The following is a 23183-nucleotide window of genomic DNA, read 5'->3' as shown; positions in this document are numbered from 1 at the left end:
CTGATCGTCTCCCTACCCAAATCTCCGGCGGGTGGGCCCGAAGGGTCCAAGATCCTCATCTTTGATACACTAGCTTCGGACTCGAGTTGCCAAATGTGCCAACTGCCTCGTACTTCTGGCAGCGGACATGCATCGCGTTCAGGCTGTGTCTCCCGCTGTAGTTTGGATTTCCAAGCTATAAATTCGGCTCAGAACCACCATCTCAGTAACCAGCACCTCATCCCCGATCAAACATCACAGCAAGCATTTCCCATCATCTAAAATGAAGGCCTTCTACTTCCTCGCATCTCTCGCCGGCGCCGCCGTCGCCCAACAGACCCAACTCTGCGATCAATACGCCACCTACACCGGTGGCGTGTACACCATCAACAACAACCTGTGGGGTAAAGACGCCGGCTCCGGCTCGCAATGCACCACCGTGAACTCCGCCTCCAGCGCGGGCACATCTTGGTCAACGAAATGGAACTGGTCCGGCGGGGAGAACTCGGTTAAGAGCTACGCCAACTCCGGCTTGAGCTTTAACAAGAAGCTCGTCAGCCAGATCAGCCGGATCCCCACCGCCGCCCGGTGGAGCTATGACAACACGGGCATCCGCGCAGACGTGGCCTACGATCTCTTCACCGCAGCGGATATCAACCATGTCACCTGGAGTGGGGACTATGAGCTCATGATCTGGTATGTATCCTCCTCTTGAAACCAAGCGCGCCTAGAAAGCTCAGCGGCACGCGAACCGAGCCCATCATCTCATCCTGCTTCTCTATTAAAATAGGCTTGCTCGTTACGGCGGCGTCCAGCCCCTAGGGTCCAAGATCGCGACCGCCACGGTCGAGGGCCAGACCTGGGAGCTGTGGTACGGCGTCAACGGCGCGCAGAAGACCTACAGCTTTGTGGCTCCGACCCCGATCACCTCGTTTCAGGGCGACGTCAACGATTTCTTCAAGTACCTGACGCAGAACCACGGCTTCCCCGCCAGTAGCCAGTATCTCATCAGTAAGCCATTCCAACCTCTCCTCCCCCCACTTTTCCAAACACTGTCTATGGGAGAGCTTTGTTCTGATGGAAATTCCCTGATAGCGCTCCAATTCGGCACCGAGCCTTTCACGGGTGGTCCCGCTACGCTCACCGTCTCGGACTGGTCTGCCAGCGTGCAGTAGGTTGGTACTGTTCGAGATCTTAATGCGATGTCTTCATTGGGAAACTAGGGCTCTCTTCGAAATTTGCCGTTGTGTTGCCGTGGCGGTCTAGTCTCTTTCACACCTGACATGCTTTAAGGAATCCGAAAGTATCATGCTTAGATCCTGTTCTTTTGAGACACGACCCAATGAAGAAGAAATTTTAGTTTCCCGTAATTGAAAGCCATTTGCCGTAGTACATGACGTCGTACAGATGATCATATACCCACTATGATTCTTACTCCTGTATCTTGAACACACGTTCTACCAATTGACGGCTAGCTATATTAGAGTCTCACTCGACTTGTAGGGCCATCCCAAAGCACCCACGTTATAATCGTACTCTCGTCATGACATCCACTCGGACTCAGGCCTCGTTGGAATCAGAAGCGCACAATCTACTTACCGGAAGGTTCGATTTCTATCCCATTGTATGCCCATACTGCCACCCCCCACCCCCCACCCCCTACCTCTCACCGAGCAGAAGCCTTCGGCCAACTGGTCCGCCGCTTAGCCGTGACATAAAAATTCAACGGCCGAATCAGCTGGAACTCAGGATCATACTCGACGGCCTCCAGCCCCTCACGAGTGAACTCATACCGATACACCAGCTCCGACAGCAGGACCTTGACCTCGAGCAAGGCAAAATTGAACCCGATGCAGCCGCGCGGACCCGTCGCGAAGGGGATGTAGGCACAGCGGTGGCGCTGTTTGACCTCCTCCGTATCCCAACGGTCCGGGTCAAAGCGGAAGGGATCCCGCCAGACGTCCGGGTTCGTGTGGATGGCGTAGAGTGCGGGGATGATGACGCTGTCCGGGGGCAGACGGTATCCTCCCGGAAGCACGACGTCGGTTTTGGTGGTGCGGCCGGGCTGGAAGGAGGCGTTGTGCAGGCGCTGGGTCTCCTTGACGAAGTTGTCGAGGTAGGGCAGGCTATGTGCCAGCTCGGGGGACCAGGTGGTCTCGTGGGAGATGTTGTGGTCGACGAGCTCCTGGAGGAGCCGGTCCTGGGTGTCTGGGTAGGTGACCAGGCTGTAGATGAGCCAGGACAGGAGCGCGGAGGTGGTGGTGAAGCCCGCGCCGGTGACGATCATCATGTTGGCGAGGATGAGCGGGGTCGGGAAGTGCTCGCCTTTGTCGTCGACCCCGTTGAGCAGGTAGTCGACGACGCACGAGGCTTTCAGGGCGGCTTCGTTGAGTGGGAGGTCCTTGATCCCGGACTCGGCCGCTTGGTCGATGTATTCCTGTAGCAGGGTGTAGCAGGTCCGGCGGACCTCGCGGAGCCGGGCTGGGTCGCCAAAGGGCAGGGAGCGGTACCAGTTGCCCCGGGCCGTGACCTTCTTGTTCAGGGAGAGGAGGTCGGCGATGTTGGTCACGATCGGGTGCAGCGGGGCGTCGACGCGGGTGAAGTGCTCGAAGTCGGCGTTGAGCGAGAACTTGCCGATGGTTTGGGAGGCGAGCTTGAGCATGTACTGGTACACGTTGAACGAGCTGCCCTGGGCGTCGAGGGCGTCGAAGACGGAGAACGAACTGCGGACGCACTCCTGCATCAGCGGGGTGTAGTGGCGCACGGCTTTAGGGCCCATGGCCGACGGGAGGAAGCGGTGGGCCAGACGCCAATTTTCCGTCTCGGTGTCCCCGATGAAGATGGCGGTGTTGTCCTTGACTCCGTAGAGGGGGTGGCTTTCGTTGATGTTCTTGGTGAAGTAGATCGACTCCTGGAGTGCGATGCTCGCTACCTCGGGGTCGTCGGTTAGGTAGGTAGTTTTGCCCATGTTGGTCGTCTTGATCACCGAGCCGTATTTGCGAAACAGGCGATAGTGGTTGCCTAGATGATCGGGGAAGATCTCGTAGAAGCTGCCTACCAAGGGCAAGCCTTCTGGTCCTTGGGGGGACTGCACAGCCCGGCCATTGATACGGATTCCGATGTTGAACGGTGTTGATAGCACGTCGCTGACTGTTTCGAGGGTCTGACTGTCGGCGAGCGGGTGGAATGTGATACCTGAAGTTCCCTGTTAGCGCAGCTGAGTGTAATCTGGAGGTTCATCTGCAACGACTTACCCAGCGGTTGAACAATATGCAGGGCGAGGCCCACTGCTCTTTTGAGGTCTTCAATTTTCCATGAAGGCTGCACAGCTACATCCTGCGCTGAGATATTGTCACCGATAAGATAGAATGTCTTGGACGACATATCCATAGGCTGTTCTGAAGATCTTGCAAATAGGGTCAGTCACAAGGGGATTGTGATTAGGTGTTTGCAAAGGTGAAGCCAGGATTGTGCCGGAGTGAATACGGGAGCATTAAATATAGAGGCAGTGTCATTGTGTGTACGCTGCTCGGAGTTCGGAACACATACATACACCATACTGTCCACATCAACCTCGAATGTCTGAAGCTATGCGTAGAGCAATGAGCGAACAATTTACTTGGCATTGCCACCATTTCGGTTGGTGACTGCAGTGGAGACGTGCGATCAGTCACGGCCGAAGTTCGCACGAGGTTCGTACGAAATACTCACAAAGCCCGGTGGGTATCCACTGTCTTGATTTCCTGAGAGTCGCAATCGGCAACATTCCAATTTGTCGAGGGAGGGAATTGTTGAATGACTGACACTGTTCTACTCGATATATGAGCAACGGAACCTCGTGTTCCTCACGCCATGAACACACTTACTTGTTTCTTCCTCTTACCGTCTGTTACCGCAATTATCAACCTTCCCCGGTCAGCCCTCATGGCATCAACGACATACACCCTCGAGCAAGTTAGAAGTCATAACAAGAAAGACGATGTCTGGATTATTTTGCACAATAAAGGTATCAATGCTCTGGTCATGTAGCTGTTGATAATCCCAATACTCACACGTTTAGTCTACAACATCACTGCCTATCTCGATGACCACCCAGGTGGTGTTCCTGTCTTGCTAGAAGTGGCTGGCTTAGATGCCACCGAGGCCTTCGAGGAGATCGGACACTCGGACGAAGCCCGCGAACTTCTCGAGCCATATCTGATCGGAGACCTTGTAGCTGAGGTATATTTCTTTCACATCAACTCCACCATGCGAGCACAGAATTGACTGACCGGAACCGCAGGACCAAGCTGAAGCCATCGAGGTGTATCGTCCGACCTTCGAGAAAGTCTCCCAGGTCGCTGCAGTCGACGTGCGCAAGCGCCAGCGGTCCACCGTAGGGCTTTTAGTCAAATCGCTCCTCGCGGCCGTTCCTCTCGGCCTGGCTGCTGGACTAGGGTATAGTGTATACAGCAACGGGCTCGAGATACTGCGCCAGCCTCAACTGCTCTTCCCGCATCTCCTCCAAGAAATCCATCTTCCCTCTGGAACAACCTCCAAATCCTCCTTCTGGTCCGGGGTGGGCATTGGCAGCGCTCTTCAAATCAGTCTGACCGGTGCTCTGACCATCTGGCTCTCCACCAAGCTCGATGCCCAAGAGAGCTTCGCATCCCATAAGCCCTACCGCACCTCCCGCTCCGACACCCTAATCCTCAAATCCGCTCTCAAGTCCACCCGCACTCTTCCCGAAATCACCGCCTCAACCACCACAGCCACGCAACCCCTCGACCCCAAACAATGGCGCAAGTTCCAACTCATCCGTAAGGACCTTATCGCCCCGAACGTCTACCACATCGCCTTCGCCCTGCCCCACCCAGACGACCGCCTCGGCCTCCCGACAGGCCAGCACATCGCCCTCCGCGCCACGATCAACGCACAGAGCGTCTCCCGCTCGTACACCCCGATCTCCAACAACAGCGACCTGGGCCGCGTCGAGCTCCTAATCAAGGTCTACGACCAAGGGCTGATGACCCAGCACCTCGCCTCAATGGTACTAGGCCAGGAGATCGAGATCCGCGGACCCAAGGGCGCGATGAAGTTCACGCCGGACTTCGCCCGGCACATCGGCATGATCGCCGGCGGGACGGGCATCACGCCCATGTACCAGATCATCCGCGCGTCGCTGGATGACCCGAGCAACAACATCCAAATTACCTTGCTGTATGCGAACAACACGGAAGGGGATATCCTGCTCCGCAGGGAGCTCGACACCTATGCCGCACGGTTCCCCGAAAGGTTTCGCGTGGAGTATGTGCTCTCGCGACCGGAGGGCGGGTGGGACGGGAGGAGGGGGTTCGTGACGCAGGAGCTGATCCAGGAGGCGCTCCCGGCGCCGGCGGCCGACACTCGGGTGTTTCTCTGTGGGCCGCCGCCGATGATTGAGGCGATGAAGAAGAATTTGGTTGGGCTGGGGTATCAGCAGCCTGGGGCTATGTCGAAGGCGATGGATCAGGTGTTTTTGTTTTGATGCGGCGTGCTGCATTGGTTGTAGGGTTTGTTGTTTGTTGTTGGTCTCTGCTATGGCTCTGGCAATCTGACCCTGGATATTGTTGGGGTTTGATTTTGGAAATAGGTTGAAAGAGTATGGTTTGTGTTAGGCAGGGATGTGTGATGCAATCTCTGATGGTGTTTTTAAATCACTGGTTCTGTTCCTCATAAAGCTTGTCTCTGACCGGCTTGGCTGTGTTTACAATGGTCAATCTAGAGGTGTATACGCGGGTTTAGTTTTCTTGGTATACTCAAACTCGGATGTATGCGCTGTCTTTTCCTCTCTGAGGACGAATTACAGAAGATAAAGAATTCAGAAGTTATAATCCGTTGGGCAGTACCTAAGTACTCTACACATTGCTTCAGGTATCGGAAGATAGATGCCGTCCAGTATGCCCATGTCATGTCACCTGATTCGCTCCAAATTCGCCCCGGCTGCGCCCTAGCCAATCGGAGCTCAGCGGAGGTGACCGGAGCCCGCCGGCCGAAACCTAATAACGAACAGCCATGAATGAATGCTCGTGGATCCCCGACCCTTCACTTCCACAAAGGTTCTTCACTTGGAGCGCAATCAACAGACGATGGCCGAGGCAGAATACCCCTACGACACGAGGCTGGTGAGCGAGCTGCTCCGGGACAAACGCCGGACTCGCAGCATCCGCTCGTGCTTCCCCTGCCGCCACCGCAAGGTCCGGTGCAACGGTCAGACACCCTGCAGCAGCTGCGTCAAGCGCAGCCACCCGGAGCTCTGTCGCATGCCGACTACCTCTGCACCTGCACGATCAGCCATCAGAGAACCAGAGGGCCAAAGTAGTCCGAAACCGCCCGAGCCCGAGCCGGGAGTTGTACCCGCCGCGTGGCATCCGGCGGCGGCCATTGCGCGGCTGGAAGCTATCGAGCGGCAGATCGGGGAGCTGAAAGCAAACTTTCAGCACATTGCAGCCACAGGGTCCGAGTCGTATCCGGGTTCGTCGTCGTCACCGCTCGTAGTTGAGACATCGAGTCCGGCTGAATCGGAAAGCCGGCCCCGGAAAGCTCCAGGACAGCAAGTCGTCGAGGAGGCCACCGGCGCCACGATCTTTCTGGGACGACATGCGGACTTTCCTCGGGTATTGGGGTGTCGGGAGCCGCAGATGGCTCAGGAGCAGCTCATGCTGCAGGATGCGATGATGGATGACGGGGGCGTGCCCCGCGCGTATCCGTTCACGGGGCTCTGGGGACCACAGGCGACCACCCGAGATGTCTGCGAGACGTTGCCCGATGATGAGGATATCCTTCGGTGGGCACAATTACCATGCATTGGGACTTTAGTTGTGTGATGCACGACGGCTAACAGAAGTAGGTACTGGCAAACGTACCAGACCACCGCGTACCCGTTTTACCCGGTTCTGGTGTCGATCGACGAATTCGGGGCGGCGCTGATGGACTTCCTACAGCAACGCACACGGCTTGACCCCTCGGACAAAGCCAAGCCGGATGAGGAGCCGGAATCTTCCTGGCTGGCACTGCTGTTTGCTGTGCTAGCCTGCGCGGTGCAGTTCGCCGACGATCCCATTCAAGAACGCGATCTACGTTCTAGAGTCTTCTGTGAGTCTGAATCCCACCCAGTAAGCTTGTCCTAACGGATGGGATTGCAGTGTGCTCATCCTTCCATTGCCTGCGTCTGTCCAATTTCTTCAGCCAGACCAAACTAGAGCAGATCCAGGCCATGGCGCTGATCGGGCATTGTCTACGCAATAACCTTGACACCAACAGCGCCTGGATCCTGATGGGTGGGTTGCCCACAGTGCGCCTTACTTCACAAAGCCAGGACTAACGAAAGCAGGCGCAACCATGCGCCTCGCGCAAAGCATTGGCTTACACGACGTCCCAGCTTCTGTTCCACCTGGCGAAAGACCGCGATGGAGTAGACTATGGTAACCCTCACCGCAAGCGTTCCCCCCGCTCACCCCCCGCTGACCACTGGGCCCAAAAAGGTGGACCCTAATCCAACAAGACTGTTTCCTCTCCTTTACCTACGACCGCCCGCCCAGCGCCCTCCCAGCCACCAGCACCACAACGCCACTCCCGCGCCTCAACCACCAAGCCCCCAAGCAAGGCGGCCTAACCTTCCAATCCAGCAGCCTCCGCATCTGCCAACTGGTCCTCAACCAACAACCCGTAACAACACCCGCGCAAGCCCTAACCGCCAAGGACCAATTCCTCGCGCTCCAAAACTCCGCCGCCCGTTTCCTCACCGACAAACGACACTGCACCAGCCTTCAGCAACACCTCGAGCGCCTCGCCTTTCAGATCCACCTCGGCTACGTCATCTGCCGCATGTACCGGCTCCATCTGGACCTGTCCGCAGCCCACGATCCAGCGATTGTCAAAGAGTGCACGGCGACGGCCGCGCGGGTCGTCGCCGCGTTTCTGGATCTGTATCGGTTGTCGAAGGCGGTGTGTCGGTCGTGGGCATTTGTGCATAATGCGGTGAGTTGTGCGGTCACACTACGGGGGTTGGGGGTGCATCGGGGTCAAGCTGAAGTAGATAGGGAGTCGGGGGCAGCGGACGATTTGGTGCAGCGGCTCGTGGGGATGTTGCAGCTGGAGGCAAGGGGGTCGGAGTGGTGCGATGAGGATACGAATCGGAGGCATTTCGGGCCGTATTCGCGGGCGTTGAGGGCTTTGTTGGAGGTTGAGGGGGGCGGGAGGGAGATGGGGGAGATAGGATAGGATTTGAGTGAGTTGGGTCACTTCGACACAAACCTTGGGATTGGGCTATCATCGTCCAATTATACTGTGCGGTAGAATGAGTGGCTGGCTAGTTTAACCTTGTGGTAGCGTACCTAGTAGTGCTGGTCGCCAAGGGCATTGAAGATTGGCCGGGCAAAACAATGCCCTAATTTGATACTTTATTCATCCGCTGGATGCATCGCGTGAAATTCGCATGAGGTAGCTTCCTCGCTGTTACTTCTTTCACCAAGGTGGCATACTAAGCGTCAAGTTATGATATCACTGGAGGGTATGCGAAAAGTTGGAGAATAGGCCAAGACCAAGACAGCCCAAGCACTTGCATGCTGTAGAATGGTCATACTAGCAGTCCTCACTCGTACCGCAATTGATGCAGATCACGTCTCACGCGCCCGTCGATCTGGCTCCGGCAAACCGGCTGGGCCACTGCGGAGCAGGAATGTTCACAACTTCTCCGAGCAGCTCCGAGCGTCTCCGAGGTGTATCCGTCATCAGTCCGATCAGGTCTGAGCAGGTCGAAACCAATTTTGAGATCGAATATGTGCGGATAAGACTGGTCGTTGCGATCAGGTTTGCCTTGACGACATTGGTTAATTCATTAGGATATAGCAAAAATGACGAAAACCACCTTAGGCATTTCTGTGCAGTATATAAGTACCCGTGCGGCAACAAAAGTACGTTTCAATTCGTTTGCTACAGGTTCAAGATCATACTCACTGAAATATGTCACAGTCCTCCAAGACACGCCCGATTACCATCCTAGGCGTCGGCGTCCTGGGCAGCCGCATCGCCTCCGCCCTCCTCGCCGGCGGCCACCGCGTGCACATCCGCGACCTCTCCCCTGATGCCCTCACCACTGCGGCCACCTACATCGACGCCCACCGAGCGGAGTTCGAAGCCCTCCTCCCAGCCCCAATCTCAGCAGGTCCCGGAGACTACCGGGCGTTCACCTCTCTCCCCGACGCCGTCCGCGACGCCTGGCTCGTCATCGAAGCGATCCCCGAACGCCTCGACCTCAAGATCGCCACCTTCGCCGAGCTCGACGCCCATACCCCGGACGACTGCATCCTCGCCTCCAACAGCAGCAGCTTTAAGTCGCGACTGATGATTCCGCAGATCAGACCAGCGCGCCGCGCCCGTGTGCTGAACATGCACTTCACGATGCCGCCGACGATCCGCTCAGTGGAGCTCATGAGCTGCGGGGAGACTGACCCGGAACATTTCGAGCGGTTAGGCGAGGTGCTGCGCGGATGCGGGCTGATCCCGGTGACGGCGCGGCGGGAGTCGACCGGGTACGTTTCCCCTCCGATCCTCATCCTCATCTTACATGGAATCAAATCCCGCTGACATGAGCTAGATTCATCTTCAACCGCCTCTGGGCAGCCATCAAGCGCGAGATCCTGCTCATCCTAGCCGAAGACATCAGCACAGCGGGGGAGATCGACACCCTGTGGACGGAGATGTTCCAGCAACCGCACAGCCAGCCGCCGTGTCGGCTGATGGACCAGATCGGCCTGGACACGGTCGCCTTCATCGAGGACAACTATATACGCGAGCGGGGGCTCGACGCGTCGATGACGGTCGACTGGCTGCGGGAGCACTACCTGTCGAAAGGGCGGTTAGGGCTCAAGAGCGCAAGCGGCGGGCTGTACGAACCCGCACCAGCATCTCCTCCCGCCGGCGCCCTCCGGCCAGGCCCCGAGCAACCGCAACCCCTCTACGTGCTAGACGTAGGCCTAGGCGCCAACGTCCCCGCAACCACCCCCCTCGCGCAAGCCGGACGCATCCTCTCCTTCAACCCCACCACCAAAAGAATGCACCCCCTGATAACAGGCCAATCCCTCCCGGACGGCATCGCCTACTCCCGCACCGCCGGGCGCATCTTCTGGACCAACATGGGCGCCGCGACCTCCGCGCGCGACGGATCCGTGCACTCCGCCAACGCCGACGGAAGCGACATCCGCACCCTGATCCGCGCGGGAAACGTCCACACGCCCAAGCAACTCACCCTCGACGACAACGCCGAGAAACTCTACTTCTGCGATCGCGAGGGCATGGGCGTGCACCGGTGCAACTTTGATGGGTCCGGGCATGAAGTCCTGGTCCGGGCCGGCTCGGAGGCACAGACGGGGGACATGACGCGGTGGTGCGTCGGGGTGGCGCTCGATGTGGCGGCGGGGTATGTGTACTGGACGCAGAAGGGGCCTAGCAAGGGGAATCGGGGCCGGATTTGTAGGGCTGGGATGGAGATCCCCGCGGGCCAGACGGCGGAAAGCCGGGGGGATGTCGAGGTGCTGTTGGAGGGGTTGCCGGAGCCGATTGATTTGGAGATTGATGCAGGCGCGAAACGGTTGTATTGGACGGATCGTGGGGAGCATCCGGTTGGGTGTTCGTTGAATGTGTTGTATCTTGGGGATAGGGGGGCCGGGGAGAAGGTGTTGGCTAGGCATTTTCATGAGCCAATTGGGTTGTGTTTGGGGGAGGAGGGGGAGGTCATTGTGGCGGATTTGGGGGGGAGTGTGTATTCGGTCAAGGGGGGGCGGAAGACGGTGCTGTGGCGGGATGAGGGGTGTTATACTGGGGTTGCGAGGGGTTGAGTGGCTTGATCAGGGGTATGGCGGTATTATGTGTACTGTAGATAGTGATAGACAGTTTGCTTTGACCCTTGTTGGAATTCTAATTACTGTCGGACTCTAACTTGTTTTGAGAGGGGTTTGCACTGTGGATACAGAAAGGATATAGGAACACCAGATTTTGTAAGCCTTGGTAGTATAGTGCTTGCACGGGTGCGACGAATGTGAGGTAAGGTGGGTCCGCACTGTAGAAAAAGAATAGAAATGAACTGTGTTCCTGTGTAAACATGCAATTCATTAACTGCGCTACCAGATTCAAAAGCCCCAGCCTTTACTTCTTGCATTCTCGCTGGACCTGGCGCTACCCCGAAAGTCAATGGCGGGTAGGCAGTAGGCAGTCCACGCTCAACGTATCACGGAGTCTATCTACCCTGGATTACGATCAACAAGAGTGAAGTTCCTTTGAACTCACCGAATCACTCCAGTCACAATGGCTCCGACCATGGGCAATCCGTGTCCTCCTTGTGCTTATAACGGCGGGCGCATACAATTAGAGTGCGTGGCGGTTCGTATATCCGAGCCTGGATCTCTGGATCCAACCTTAACCCGGGGATCTGGGCCAGTCTACCCCACACTTTCCACTGACTTTCCTTTCATGCAGCACAATCTGATCGAGTGTGGACTCATCATGCCACCGCTTCACCTCGTATACACCGCGACCCTTGCAAAAGGGCTCGGGAGTTCATAGTCATGATTACTTGACTTGTCCCGCAGTCTTCGAAGCGACGGCGGTGCTTATAAAAAGCCTTCCACCTCTGCCTCTACCCACCGAAACCAAAACCTCCGTCAAGTACAACACCATACCACCACAAACCCAATCAATCCACATCCAACTCCACAAAACCAAAAAAAATGACCCCCCCAAAAACCACAGCCTACATCACCCGCACCCAAAACTGGGACCCAGCCCGTGCGCATCCCGCCCTGGCGTGGATGGAAAAATGCACGCACGCCTGGGACACGCGGCAGAGCTGGACAACGCCCTACACGGACTGGGTGACGCCGGACTTTGTGTTCGTCAAACCCAACGGCGAGCGGTGCGAGGGCGGGCTCCCCGCGTGGGAGGCGATGCGGCAGGAGTACGCGGCGTTTGCGCGGTCGCACCACGAGCCCAGCTGGGTGTGCGTGGTGGACTGTGACGGTGAGGAGGGCGGGGGGTGGGAGTTTGTCGGCGAGGGGAAGTTGTTTATTGATCTGCCAGACGGGAAGATTCCCGGGGAGAAGAAGGCGAAGGATTTGGATGGGCAAGAGTGGGATCTGGGCGTGGAGAGTATGTTTCGGTTCCGGTTTGTGCACACCTCGAGTGAGCTGAATGAGGGGATTCGGATCAAGCGGTTCCAGTTTTATAGTGATAGTGGGCCGGTGGTGGCGGAGATGGTGAGAAGGGGGGTCGTGAGGGTGGAGGATTTGTTTGGTTAGGTTTTGGGGATCTTGGGGGTGAACTTGGATGGGAGAGGTGGGCTTTGAATGGGGTTGATTTTGTGGAATTACTTCGTCTTTCTGGGGTTTGTTATGGTGTTTTCAGTAAATGCTTATGTTGCCTGGTTTTGTACATTTGTTGCGTCTGAATTGTTGTACTCATTGCTTGGTCTGCGTGATTACCTAATAATGAGGGTAAAGTTCATCTTATACAATGATTTGTATAAACTAGACTAATCAACATTTCTTCATATCATAACTCAACTTGCCATTCCAAACAGAATATTCTATATCTTATTAGTGTATGCTGGACTATAGCCAGATCATCTAGCCGAACGGCTGCAAATCATCCAGGCTTGGCGCCGGATAAAGAATCACCGGGTGGAACCCCTTTTGTGGGGAAGATTAAAGGGCTAGCCTGGCACTCGGTAAGACACAGTGGAGCGACAATCAAAACGATCCGCAGCAGGCGGAGGGGGATATTTACTGGAATATGAGAGTAAGACATCGGGCGTTGTTGTGAGCCTCTTAAGAGTGTCTAATAAGGCGCGTACGTTATCTGGGGCTGGCGACGGCGGTAGAGGCATCTCCCTGGGTAGCGTCTACTGTACCTGAGCATTTCGCCTGCATCTATGCAAGCATCAGGCTGCGGTAACACACATGTCGATCGACACCTTTAACCTCTACAACAATGAACCAACCAACCGGTTCTTCAAGTACAGCCAAGCGAGCAGGGGATAACCGACATCACGTGACCAACAAGGCTGACAGGCGCCCCTCTCACATCCCCTCCAATCCACCAAACATCCCCAAGCCTCCCACCTAAAGTGAACAACCAACAGAAAAACTGAATATGCCCTCCGGATCCCCAACGCAGCATACCCTCAACACCCCCGAGCTTCTCGAGCTCATCCTCGCGCAACTCGACCCGCGCACCCTCCTCACCGCCGCCCAACTAACCTGCCGCACCTGGCGCACCCTCATCCAAACCTCCCACCCGCTCCAGGAAGCCCTATTCTTCCGGCCCGCCCGAGCAACCCCCACCATCCCCGCACCCGCCACCAAGAAGTTCAACCCCCTACTCGCAGAGGCATTCCCCGGGTTCTTCCCGCGATTCCCCAGCGACAGCAGCGCGTCAGAGGCAGCCCCCTCCGCCCGCCACGCGGTTTTCCAGTGGGACACTCTCGACTTCGTCGTGCGCCCGGACAAACGCCCCGCCTATTTCCGGAAGGAGGCCAGCTGGCGCCGGATGCTGGTGCACCAGCAGCAGCAGCAGCAACAGCATGCGCCTCCGCAGTCGGTGGGATTGATGACCGCGTGCAGTGGGATCAGTGGGGAGGAGATCTGCTTGGAGAGTTGGGTATGTTTGTCCCCTTTTTTTTCTGTCTTTGTTTATGTGTGCAATCCAAAGTAACGCTATTGCAGAAATCCCCGCAGACGGGAAATGCTTTGGAAGATGGCCTCCGAATGGAGACGTTCTTCGAGCTGCTGTTCTTCAATGAGCTGCTGCGGTACAGTTGGTACGTCGCGGTGGTGTGGCGGGATGAGCGCCGGGCTCCGGAGCATGTGTTCGAGGCGTATCGGGGCCGGCTGGGGAAGCCGGACAACCAGGAGGTGGTGGTTTGCGTGTTTGCGTCGGTGGGCTGCGAGGAGTCGGATGACGAGGATGAAGAGGCGGAGGTTAGGGCGGTGCAGGGCGTTGTGATTGGGGGATACAATAAGGAGGGGCTGCGGACTGCGCCTTTTACTGGGGGGGAGGGCGGGTGGGTGAAGGGGGAGGTGTTGAAGGCTTCGGGGTGGTGGGATTAGAATTAGGGATGGTTTGGGTTGGGTTGGTAGGTGGTGTGGAGTGGGGGGAGTATGGGCTTATGCGTACATGTTGAGGGTGTTAGGTATGGGTAAGTTATCGGATGATAGAGCTTGTTTAGATCATACTCGGGCTGAAGTATGCTATACTATACACAACATACACGACAGTAATGGCGCAGCTGAATTCTGCGATCAACCTGATCCTCAAGCGAACTTGCACGCCTCCCCCACAACACTAACCGTCGTCGTCACCGTCTCCACCACCACGTCGCCCCCCTCCGCACTCGGCGCAGCAGTCACCGCCGCCGTCGTCAGGCCTGTCGACACCTCCACCACCGCCGCCGTGGGCGTGGGCACATTGCTGAGGGTCACAGGGTGGGCATAGTCTGAACACCAACCAATAGTCTTAGGCACGATTCCAGGTTTCACGGTTTTGGAGGTCACGACGGGGACAACAGCAACGGGGATGGCGGGGGTAGCAGCGGGGAGGACATTTGAAGGAGAGTGATGATGGTGGTGGTCATGATGATCGGTGTGGTGGTGATGAGGCAAGACAGAGCTGGAACCGGTGGGGCTCACCGTGACATAAACGGTCTGCGTGGCCGGGGCCGGGCAGGTGGGGGCGGCCACCGGGGTGCGCGAGGGAGACGGCAGCCCCGGGAGAGACGAGGGTTTCGGGTCGGAGCAAGGCTGCACCGGTGGCGCGACGGTGAACTTCTCGCTCTGCGCGTAGATGATGTACACGTTGGTGCCGTTGATGCCGCTGATCTGGTAGCCCCACTCCGGGTCGGTGTCGCAGGGGATCTGCACGCGGTGCGTCAGGTCGGAGGTCGGGATGTCCAGGGCCAGCGGCACGTAGGTCGGCGGCCACGAGACGAAGTTCCAGAGATACAGGCTGAAGTAGCTGGGGTCGGTGTCGACGCTCGTCCAGTTCACGGTCAGGGTGGAGCCGGCCGGGTAGGTTGCGTTGAGACCCGGCTTGGTGATGCTGATCGCCGAGGCGAGGGATGTCAGCGACACCAGCAGTGCGGGGATGGATAGACGCATGCGCATGGTGTTGCGGTGGATTGCAGTTCTGGTGCGGGAGTGCGGTTCAAGCGGATTATAGAAAGGGGTATATGCAAAGAATGCTCAAGATGACGACAAGAGCGTTAGTCAGGAAATATGAGGATAGAATCGGAGGTAAACGAGTGACTGGATTCTGTATTCTGTAAAGAATGACTGGTAGTTGGAATGGCTGGTGGGAGACTCAGATGGAAGCAAGGGGCGAGGGGGGATTATAAGGTGAGGAGGTTTGTCGCATCCCCGGAGATTAACGGTCAGCCTCGTGAACCCAACATTCCCCGCGCTAGTGGGAATAGTGCGTGCCGTAGACCTTTTTGGGGTGTTTTCATTGCGGGGCGCCGTCTTGATTTGTGCTGTTTGAGGTCGGTTGGGACCGTGCACGGGGAATGTCTTGGCCATGTCTTGGCCATCAACACTTGATTGGTCTGGGATGCACGGTTCCTGGGAACCCAATTTAACTATTCGTAGAAATCCCACTTACTTACCTTATCCAGTGCTGCTAATCATAAACTTGCTGTCGCTCTAATTATGAGCAGGTGAGATCCAGGGCCCGCGTGGATAAATGAGAGAAGGACCCATAAGGCGAATAGTGATTCGCACTCAGCGATCTAGTCCTTTACAGCGATAGGTCAGTTTTAGGCACCACAGGTGAACTGAACCACAATGGCATGTCCGGCCTTACTGTCCTTCCAGATTAGCCGAAAATTGCCTCGGCTTGGACTCAGTGCACGTATCCAGAGATCATCTCGATTCGATGTTCATATTAGCGAGACATTTTTTAAATTTATGCAGCTGTGCGGTGATACAAGGATGGAACCAAGCCGTAGCCAAGTTGTGTTTCTATAGATATCTTCCCGCGGATCGGGCTTACAACGAAAACATTGTTGACCTTAATACTTCCTTCTCTCCCAAGGGAACATAAAGATACCTCGGGGTTGCACCTGGTTCAATGCCGGCCAACAAGCAGAGTAATAAGCTCCATTGTGCACCATCATTTGTCCGTGAAGAATACTCGACCGTCTTCTATCTGTTTCCAGAGAACAAAAAGCTCGGGACTACCAATTGTATGAACAGGAGAGCATTCATTGGTGCGTTTTGTTGGGCGTCCTCTTTTGTGCTGCGAAAACGAGGGCAGCGATGTAGAGGGTGAAGGGAACCACGAATTTAGGCTAAACGCTTGCCAAGAAAATGCCACATGCATTTTTAAATTGGTTGTAAATATCTTCATTGTTGTACTCAGTATCTTGCGCGTCTTCTCGCATTTCAAGTGTTGATGTGAGGTCCTCGTGGCTTGTGCAGGTAGGGACGGGTGTTTGCTGAATTAGCCACGCTGAGTTCCAAGTTATTTGTCTCCTTCGCGGGGTGTCGAAAGTTGACATCCCAAATCTGGTAAACTAAGTCCCGATGGCAATCGGCGGGAACATATCGCAAGGACTGAGATGGTTCGAATAGCAGCTTATTCTGAGAAGTCTTAAATAAGAGTCTCTCGAAAAATCCATTTTTCTTGGTGAAATGCGTTTTCTACGTACTTTCCAGATAGTTCCTGATTAAGTATCCTAGCTTGACCAGATTTTATTCTCGACCGCAGTCTGGAATCAAGCAGTGTAATTACCAGACACTAGCTTTGATGATGCATTGCATCTCGGTCGAAACATACTATTGCCCTGGGAAGAGAACTGGGTATATGAATATACTAATTCTATAGTATATCCTTGATACAATGGAACTTTGCTCCGTATTTCCTCTGACTTGAGGGAGTTTTTGCAAAGTTTTCTCGGATCCTAGTGATTGACCGGTCGGCATTGCACTCGATCTCTAGTTTGATTGGGGCATGATCAAACAGGGTCCTCATCCAGTGTGGGTGAAATAAAGATCAACATGTCCGAGATGTCTCTTGTCTTTTTCTCATTGTGTCTATTTGAAATCATCCTAAGCTTTGTCGACACTTCTTAACCCGTTTGAAGTGAGATAACCAGAGTTCATTCTTCTTTCTTTGCTATTGCATAGCTTCCAAGTTTTTCCTTTGCGGAAGGTTTCTGGCTCGAGATGTTTGATTCTCTACCGTGCCGATGCCATCCAGATATATCTATGGTTCGGGAGTAACCGTAATCGACCGGCTTCATTTATTCTTGAGTACCCACTTCCTACGATTGTCAAAGAGAACATTGGAATGGAAATCATGTTTCCTGATAAATAAAGGTAGCTCTGAAGCAATATAATCTAGTCCTAGTTTTATGCTCTCAGGCGATCAGTTAGAAAGTGCTGTACCTACAAGGGCCCGTACTTACACCTTTCTAAGCACTTTCTGGGCCCTTATTGGAGCCCATGTTTGAGTAATTATATGTATTCATATTAGAACTACGGAGAAGCATGCGTGCATTGAAGCAGTCCTACGGTCTCGACCTCTCAGTGAGCCCCCTTGAAGTTGTCACCCTCGAGTTCCTTAGGTAGTATCCCGCAGAAACACTCATGTCACGTGACTACTGTTTCAAAGGGCCAATCAAGGCACTTATTTTGCAAAAGGGTTGCCGCCAATCAGCGCGGCGTCTGTCATGCTTGGCAAGGTTGGCTCACCGCTCTCGGGGCAGAATTCTTGCCCATGCCGAGATTTCTCTCTGACACGTTTTGACTCCACCCCGAGATGACCGAGATGACCGAGATGACCGAGATGACCTGCTAAACAATTCTAGAAAGCTTCCATTTTGCTTTACGATTACCTCCAAGCTCCTGGCTCTTCGCTGGGGACAGGCGACTGGTTTGAGCGCCGTAGTGACCGACAAAGCCGTAGTAGCTCATCAAGACGACCTGAAATACCTCGACATGCTTGGGGAATGAAAGGCATTGTACTGCCTTTCTTTTTCTTTTTCTTTTTTCCAATTTCATAAGAATCTCGCGCATCGCATTGTCAAACCTTTGGAGAACAAGTGCCATTGCCTGTGCGATTCAACGGCGGGCACAATCTTGTGTGGCAATCGGGACATGCAATTCGGGAGCACCGGGATCTCACTTTCCGACCCTGTGTGCTATACATACGCTCACCTGAGAAGTCTCTTACTTGTCTGACCTTGATCCGCAAAATGGTGCATTCCTGTTGAGTTCGTAAGACTGGAGATTTGATGTCTCGTTCAACGAGCTTCTTAGAGGATATGAAGAAGAATCGGGCTGGCATTCGAAGTGAAAAGAGGCGTGTCCGCCGTGGACCCACTTCCAGCCCGAACCCGGCCCGTCATCACGAGAAGCAGACTCGGCCGTCTTCCCATGCTATTTACACAGTCTGTCACACGGGATGGTTCGGCCCAGATGGCTTGTATAGCTAGACCGGGGGGCCTCAAAAACCGTTGGGTCTCCAGGGTAATGCGAGGCAATAGCACTCAGGCCTGATTCTCGGCGAAAGTCCGCTCCGTGTACGGAAGGCTGTTCGGTTATCTGATTATCCGCTGGCAAAACTCTTTTCCAAATAAACTAATATACTTAATCGTCCGGCGCCATCCGAGCTAGACCCTAGGATCTAGAGGAAGGTGGAAGCTGATTGGGACGTGGACATCCACTTTATCTTCTCGCATACGGCATGGAGCTCAGTCTACCTCGTATACTCTACAGCCCGCGTCAACCCTCCTAGGCTCAAGCTTCTCACAGAATGCTTGGTGGATGCAAGAGACCGGGAAGAGGGCCAACGTTGATTAATACGAGCTGTCCTTGAACAAAAGCTTTCAGGAGTTGCAGATTGTGGTTAGCAAGGCGCGCGTCTCGGACGGGATTACATAAATCAATTGACTCTCAGAGGGTTGTGAGAAGGAAGAGGCAGCTTGTATGTACCTATCTTGGCATAACTCTGACCCACAGACGAGTGTCCAGGGACTTTAGCTCATGATAGCCGTTGTGCGATCCTTTTTGTTGAGGGGACGAGTAAGTTCTGAGTAAGTGATTATGAAATTCTGATAAAGCGACCCCACAACACCCTATCCAAGTTTTACGCCACGAGGTGGGACCGCCTACTGGACGCCGATTCGCCCGGCAGCCCGGGAGGCACCGGTCACCCTCGGTCATCATTAGCTGATCTTCAACAATGAACGCATCAACCCGGGAGGGGGAAATAGAATTTTTTCTAGAAAAAGATATATAAACCCCGGAACCTGTCAAGGATGCATGTTTCCACCAGTCACAGGTCGTCCACCAAGATCCTCCGCCATGCACGCCTTCTGGACTGCGACCACCCTGCTCGCTTCGGCCGGAGCCCTGTTGGGCGCCCAGGCCCGCCCGACTGACGGCAAGAACCACACGGTCCAGTCGGGATACGACTACATTGTCGTTGGAGGCGGTCCGTCCGGCATCATCACCGCGGAGCGTCTGGCTGAAGCCAACAAGACTGTGCTGTTGTTGGAGCGCAGCACGGCCGGCCCGACGGTCGGAACCGGCTCCAACTACACCCTGTCGTGGAACGATACCCTGACGGCCATCGACGTGCCGGGCCTGTCCTTCGATGTCGGCAACTTCCCGCAGTGGTCCGAGTACATCTGTACCGACACCGACGGTACGGCGGCCTGCATCCTGGGTGGCGGTGTGACGGTGAACTACATGGTCTTCGTGCACCCCCCGGACCACGACTTCGACGATAAATGGCCAGTGGGCTGGAAGTGGGCGAACGTGACTGCAGGAGCCGATCGCCTCTACGCTCGCAACCCGGGCAGCAGCGTGCCCTCGGCCAATGGCAAGCTCTACGATCAGACCCTGTTCACCACCCTGTCGACCTTCTTCAACAACCTCAACTGGACCGCCACCGACATGAGCGCCCAGCGCAACGAGAAGTTCCAGACCTACAGCCATCCCGTCTGGAACATCAAGGACTACAAGCGTGCCGGCCCCGTCCGCACCTACCTCCCGCTCGCCCTGCAGTACCCCAACTTCTCCCTCCGCATGGGCGCCCTCGCCACCCGGGTTGTCCGTAACGGCAGTCTGGTGACCGGAGTCGAGATCGTGAATGCGGCGAGCAACCAGACCGAAACCATCCCTCTCGCTCCCGGCGGCCGCGTGGTCCTCTCGTCCGGCGCGCTGCACTCGCCGCGCATCCTGTTCAACTCCGGTATCGGCCCGCGGGCGCAGATCGAAACGGCGCAGAAGAGCGGGATCGCCGTGCCCCCGGCCAGGGAGTGGATCCACCTGCCCGTCGGCGAGAGCCTGATGGACCACCCGATCTTCTCGATCGTCCTCCAGACCGACAAGGACTTCAACGAACTGGACGCGGCCGCGATCCTCAACGGCACCGCGACCAGCGAGATCACCGCGTACGAGGAGCAGAACGACGGGGTGCTCACGCAGGGCAAGCACCGGCTGATCTTCTTCAGCTCCAACGTCGCCAGCGACGGCCACACCCGGTACTACCAGGGCTCCTGCACCCCGACGGCCGAGGGCGAGGTCACCATCACCACCTACATGACGCACGGCCTGACCTCCAAGGGTGTCCTGGGGCTCGATGCGGACCAGCGCACCGTCATCGAGAAGTCGCCCTACCTGCAGACGGCCGGCGACCGCGAGGCCGCCACCATGTTCATCCAGTCCATGGTCGATGCCATCAACGCCCCTGGCTCGGGCTTCCAGCTGGTCGAGTACACCAACACCTCCGCCATTCTTGGTTCGCTCACCGCGGGTATCCACTACGCCGGCACCACCAAGATGGGCACCGATGACGGCCGCTTCAACGGTACTGCTGTTGTCGACACCAACACCAAGGTGTACGGTACGGATAATCTGGTATGTCTTCCTTCACTCCCCAAGTTTCAGAATAGGTTACTCACGCAGTTTGATAGTATATCGTGGACGGTGGTATCCACCCCGATCTGGCTTCCGGAAACAACCAGGCGACCATCATGGTCGTTGCGGAGAACGCGGTGGAGCGTATTCTGGCTCATTAGATGGGTTTACCCTTTCGAGAGAGGAGGGTGGTGAGACTAGTGTGCTGTATTTTATCTGTAACGTAATGACCCCTCAAGAATTATAATTAGTGCAGTCTGGTTCATGGCTATCTCAACCGACTGGATGAGGTAGTTCATATCAGAGAATTGCTAGTGATATCGGAAGCAATTCTAGTGCTCCCGGCACTCAACCTGTGTAGAAAAAAATAGTACTTATAACATAGAAACATCAATGCTAATGCCTAACAGGCTACTATCAGGCCTCTTCTTAATGGGAAGTGTCAGTGATTCTACTTGCTAAAGATATTCCAGACACCTCTGCACCGCGTCACTCAAATTTTGCATTGTTTCCACATCTGCCCCGCAGATCCGACGGAGAATTGCCTTACCATAAGCCGCTGCGACTGCCGCTGCATAACAATGCCAGCCATCCTGTTTATGACTGTCCGCATAATCGCACACCCCGCGGATGACCAAACAGGGGATTTCATCCACAATCCCGGCTGCTTCCATCTCGAAGCAGATCGCGTCGTCATGGCCTCGACAGAGGCGTTCGCGGTCCTCGGTATTTTTGATGACACCTCCACCTGAAAGTATCAGCCCCCGATGAACAACCGGATACCCCCGCTTACCCGGGCGCACCGGACGAGCAACAACCCTCCTCTCATCAGCCACATCACACGCCCGACAATCCTCCCCCTTAGTGACATGATGAAACGCCGGATCATAAAGAACATCCTCCAGATCCGGCCGTCCATACCCAGGCCTTCTCATCAGGTCCCTCAAGACCCGGCGCAGCGGCCTTCGCTCCATGATCTCCTCCTCCTCCAACGCCCCATCAGCGCTGACCAGGATGGGATGCGGCTTGTTCAGCGACCCCTTCAACACGAACCCGTCCTTCTCATACTTCCCCAGATCATACTCCACCACCCCCGGATGATTCTCCCTCGGCACTCCGACCGCAACATCCCCCAACCGGATATCCCGCTTGCCGGGAATCCCCGCCCCGATGCCCACCATCAGTGCGAACCGCACGCTCGGGAACAGCTGGCCCACCGCCGCGGCGCAGAGGGCCGCCTTGACGGGGCCGATTTGATGCGGCCGCGCGAGCACGACCTTGTGCTCGCCGATGCGCCCGTAGCTGAAGACGTATTTGGTTTGCGGGTTGTATCGCGGGCGGCAGTGGAATTCTTCGTCGAGGGCGTAGCGCACGGCTACTGACTCCAGCGGGAGGGCGCAGAAGATTGCGACGGTGATTTCTCCGGGGGATATGCTGGCAAGGGGGCTTTCTTCGGAAGAGTCGGAGTCGCTTGGTTCGGGGTGCGGTTGTTGCGTGTCGTACATTGTGGGCTTGAGTTGTGGGCTTCTGTGGGGGGTTTGGGGCTTAGTGTATTCGTCGGTCTTTAGTATCACCCGGTCTTGAGTCAAGCAGGGCTCAGTAGTTGACATAAGAGGCAGTCTTGATCATTTGCCCGGGGATGATGGTGTAGGCCGGCATTGAGCCTCATGGACAAGGCCGGCGGCTAGCCCGCCAATGATGCCCGGTTCTTCGGTGCGCGCAGTGTCCACTGCGGACGTCAGGCTAACCACGTTGAGCCGAAGCATGCGGGGCATTATCCATAGCATGATTAGCGTGGATATTGATCACCCACAAGCGATGATCTTGGTGCGAAGAATGGCGAGATGTTGCTGGCCTTTGCAATTTGTTTCATATCCAGGACTGAAGTCCAAATCTAGCATAACCCTAACCGCCCCCCAACGGTCGCACGGTCCGATTCTACACAAGTCTTGGCATTCGTCGGATGAGGGGTTTACTACCTGTTTGAATACTGCACAATCTGCGAAACTCGTTTACCTCCCTCAAGATCCATGCAAATGGGATTGTTGATTGGATGCCAACCTTGTACGTAGATGACGACTCGGCGATCAACCTCTTCTCAAAGACGCCAAGAGCGGAATGAGGCAGCTCCGCCGGCGTCCCATGACTCCTCTGGCCTCGAGTTGGTGTACAATACTATATCCACTCATGTACGCAGCCATGCAAATCGATGATTAAGCCAAGGGAGGCAGTGCCATGCCGAGAGAAGGGAAGTCTGGGTGACCCGGGGAT

At 55.7% G+C, this 23183-nt stretch overlaps 10 protein-coding genes across 10 annotated transcripts; 7 read left to right on the top strand and 3 right to left on the bottom strand.

Annotated features, from left to right (window-relative positions):
• Positions 1-262: 262 nt before the first annotated feature.
• On the top strand, positions 263-1354 carry BO66DRAFT_454548 (glycoside hydrolase family 12 protein; the record flags this gene model as incomplete). Its single annotated transcript, XM_025652025.1, has 3 exons — positions 263-675; positions 770-990; positions 1075-1354. 3 exons carry the CDS (start codon positions 263-265, stop codon positions 1152-1154), a joined length of 714 nt encoding a protein of 237 aa, XP_025502556.1. The 3' UTR covers positions 1155-1354.
• Positions 1355-1645: 291 nt separating this feature from the next.
• Positions 1646-3363, bottom strand: BO66DRAFT_454547 (cytochrome P450; the record flags this gene model as incomplete). Its single annotated transcript, XM_025652024.1, has 2 exons — positions 1646-3174; positions 3234-3363. The coding sequence occupies 2 exons, from the start codon at positions 3361-3363 to the stop codon at positions 1646-1648; spliced, it is 1659 nt and encodes a 552-aa protein (XP_025502555.1).
• Positions 3364-3903: 540 nt separating this feature from the next.
• Positions 3904-5786, top strand: BO66DRAFT_376783 (uncharacterized protein; the record flags this gene model as incomplete). Its single annotated transcript, XM_025645720.1, has 3 exons — positions 3904-3985; positions 4040-4200; positions 4262-5786. 3 exons carry the CDS (start codon positions 3904-3906, stop codon positions 5483-5485), a joined length of 1467 nt encoding a protein of 488 aa, XP_025502554.1. The 3' UTR covers positions 5486-5786.
• Positions 5787-6056: 270 nt separating this feature from the next.
• On the top strand, positions 6057-8220 carry BO66DRAFT_472429 (Zn(II)2Cys6 transcription factor; the record flags this gene model as incomplete). The annotated part of the gene is made up of 5 exons (XM_025652944.1): positions 6057-6784; positions 6848-7092; positions 7143-7277; positions 7331-7421; positions 7482-8220. Exons 1-5 carry the CDS (start codon positions 6087-6089, stop codon positions 8218-8220), a joined length of 1908 nt encoding a protein of 635 aa, XP_025502553.1. The 5' UTR covers positions 6057-6086.
• Positions 8221-8961: 741 nt separating this feature from the next.
• Positions 8962-10835, top strand: BO66DRAFT_454531 (uncharacterized protein; the record flags this gene model as incomplete). The annotated part of the gene is made up of 2 exons (XM_025652023.1): positions 8962-9530; positions 9596-10835. 2 exons carry the CDS (start codon positions 8962-8964, stop codon positions 10833-10835), a joined length of 1809 nt encoding a protein of 602 aa, XP_025502552.1.
• Positions 10836-11313: 478 nt separating this feature from the next.
• Positions 11314-12290, top strand: BO66DRAFT_412495 (uncharacterized protein; the record flags this gene model as incomplete). The annotated part of the gene is made up of 2 exons (XM_025649357.1): positions 11314-11335; positions 11746-12290. 2 exons carry the CDS (start codon positions 11314-11316, stop codon positions 12288-12290), a joined length of 567 nt encoding a protein of 188 aa, XP_025502551.1.
• Positions 12291-13101: 811 nt separating this feature from the next.
• BO66DRAFT_472428 (uncharacterized protein) lies at positions 13102-14099 on the top strand (the record flags this gene model as incomplete). Its single annotated transcript, XM_025652943.1, has 2 exons — positions 13102-13650; positions 13716-14099. The coding sequence occupies exons 1-2, from the start codon at positions 13144-13146 to the stop codon at positions 14097-14099; spliced, it is 891 nt and encodes a 296-aa protein (XP_025502550.1). The 5' UTR covers positions 13102-13143.
• A 204-nt stretch (positions 14100-14303) lies between these two features.
• On the bottom strand, positions 14304-15321 carry BO66DRAFT_421327 (uncharacterized protein; the record flags this gene model as incomplete). Its single annotated transcript, XM_025649947.1, has 1 exon — positions 14304-15321. The coding sequence occupies exon 1, from the start codon at positions 15150-15152 to the stop codon at positions 14304-14306; it is 849 nt and encodes a 282-aa protein (XP_025502549.1). The 5' UTR covers positions 15153-15321.
• Positions 15322-19352: 4031 nt separating this feature from the next.
• On the top strand, positions 19353-21143 carry BO66DRAFT_429681 (FAD/NAD(P)-binding domain-containing protein; the record flags this gene model as incomplete). The annotated part of the gene is made up of 2 exons (XM_025650471.1): positions 19353-20912; positions 20969-21143. The coding sequence occupies 2 exons, from the start codon at positions 19353-19355 to the stop codon at positions 21071-21073; spliced, it is 1665 nt and encodes a 554-aa protein (XP_025502548.1). The 3' UTR covers positions 21074-21143.
• Positions 21144-21253: 110 nt separating this feature from the next.
• Positions 21254-22520, bottom strand: BO66DRAFT_392849 (5'-methylthioadenosine/S-adenosylhomocysteine nucleosidase family protein). The gene has a single exon (XM_025647620.1). The coding sequence runs from the start codon at positions 22415-22417 to the stop codon at positions 21371-21373; it is 1047 nt and encodes a 348-aa protein (XP_025502547.1). The 5' UTR covers positions 22418-22520; the 3' UTR covers positions 21254-21370.
• Between the last annotated feature and the right edge of the window lie 663 nt (positions 22521-23183).

Source organism: Aspergillus aculeatinus, assembly GCF_003184765.1.
Source record: "Aspergillus aculeatinus CBS 121060 unplaced genomic scaffold BO66scaffold_32, whole genome shotgun sequence".
NCBI lineage: Eukaryota > Fungi > Ascomycota > Eurotiomycetes > Eurotiales > Aspergillaceae > Aspergillus > Aspergillus aculeatinus.
The sequence above is the reverse complement of the archived record's forward strand: the minus strand, read 5'-3'. Positions and strand labels throughout refer to the sequence as shown.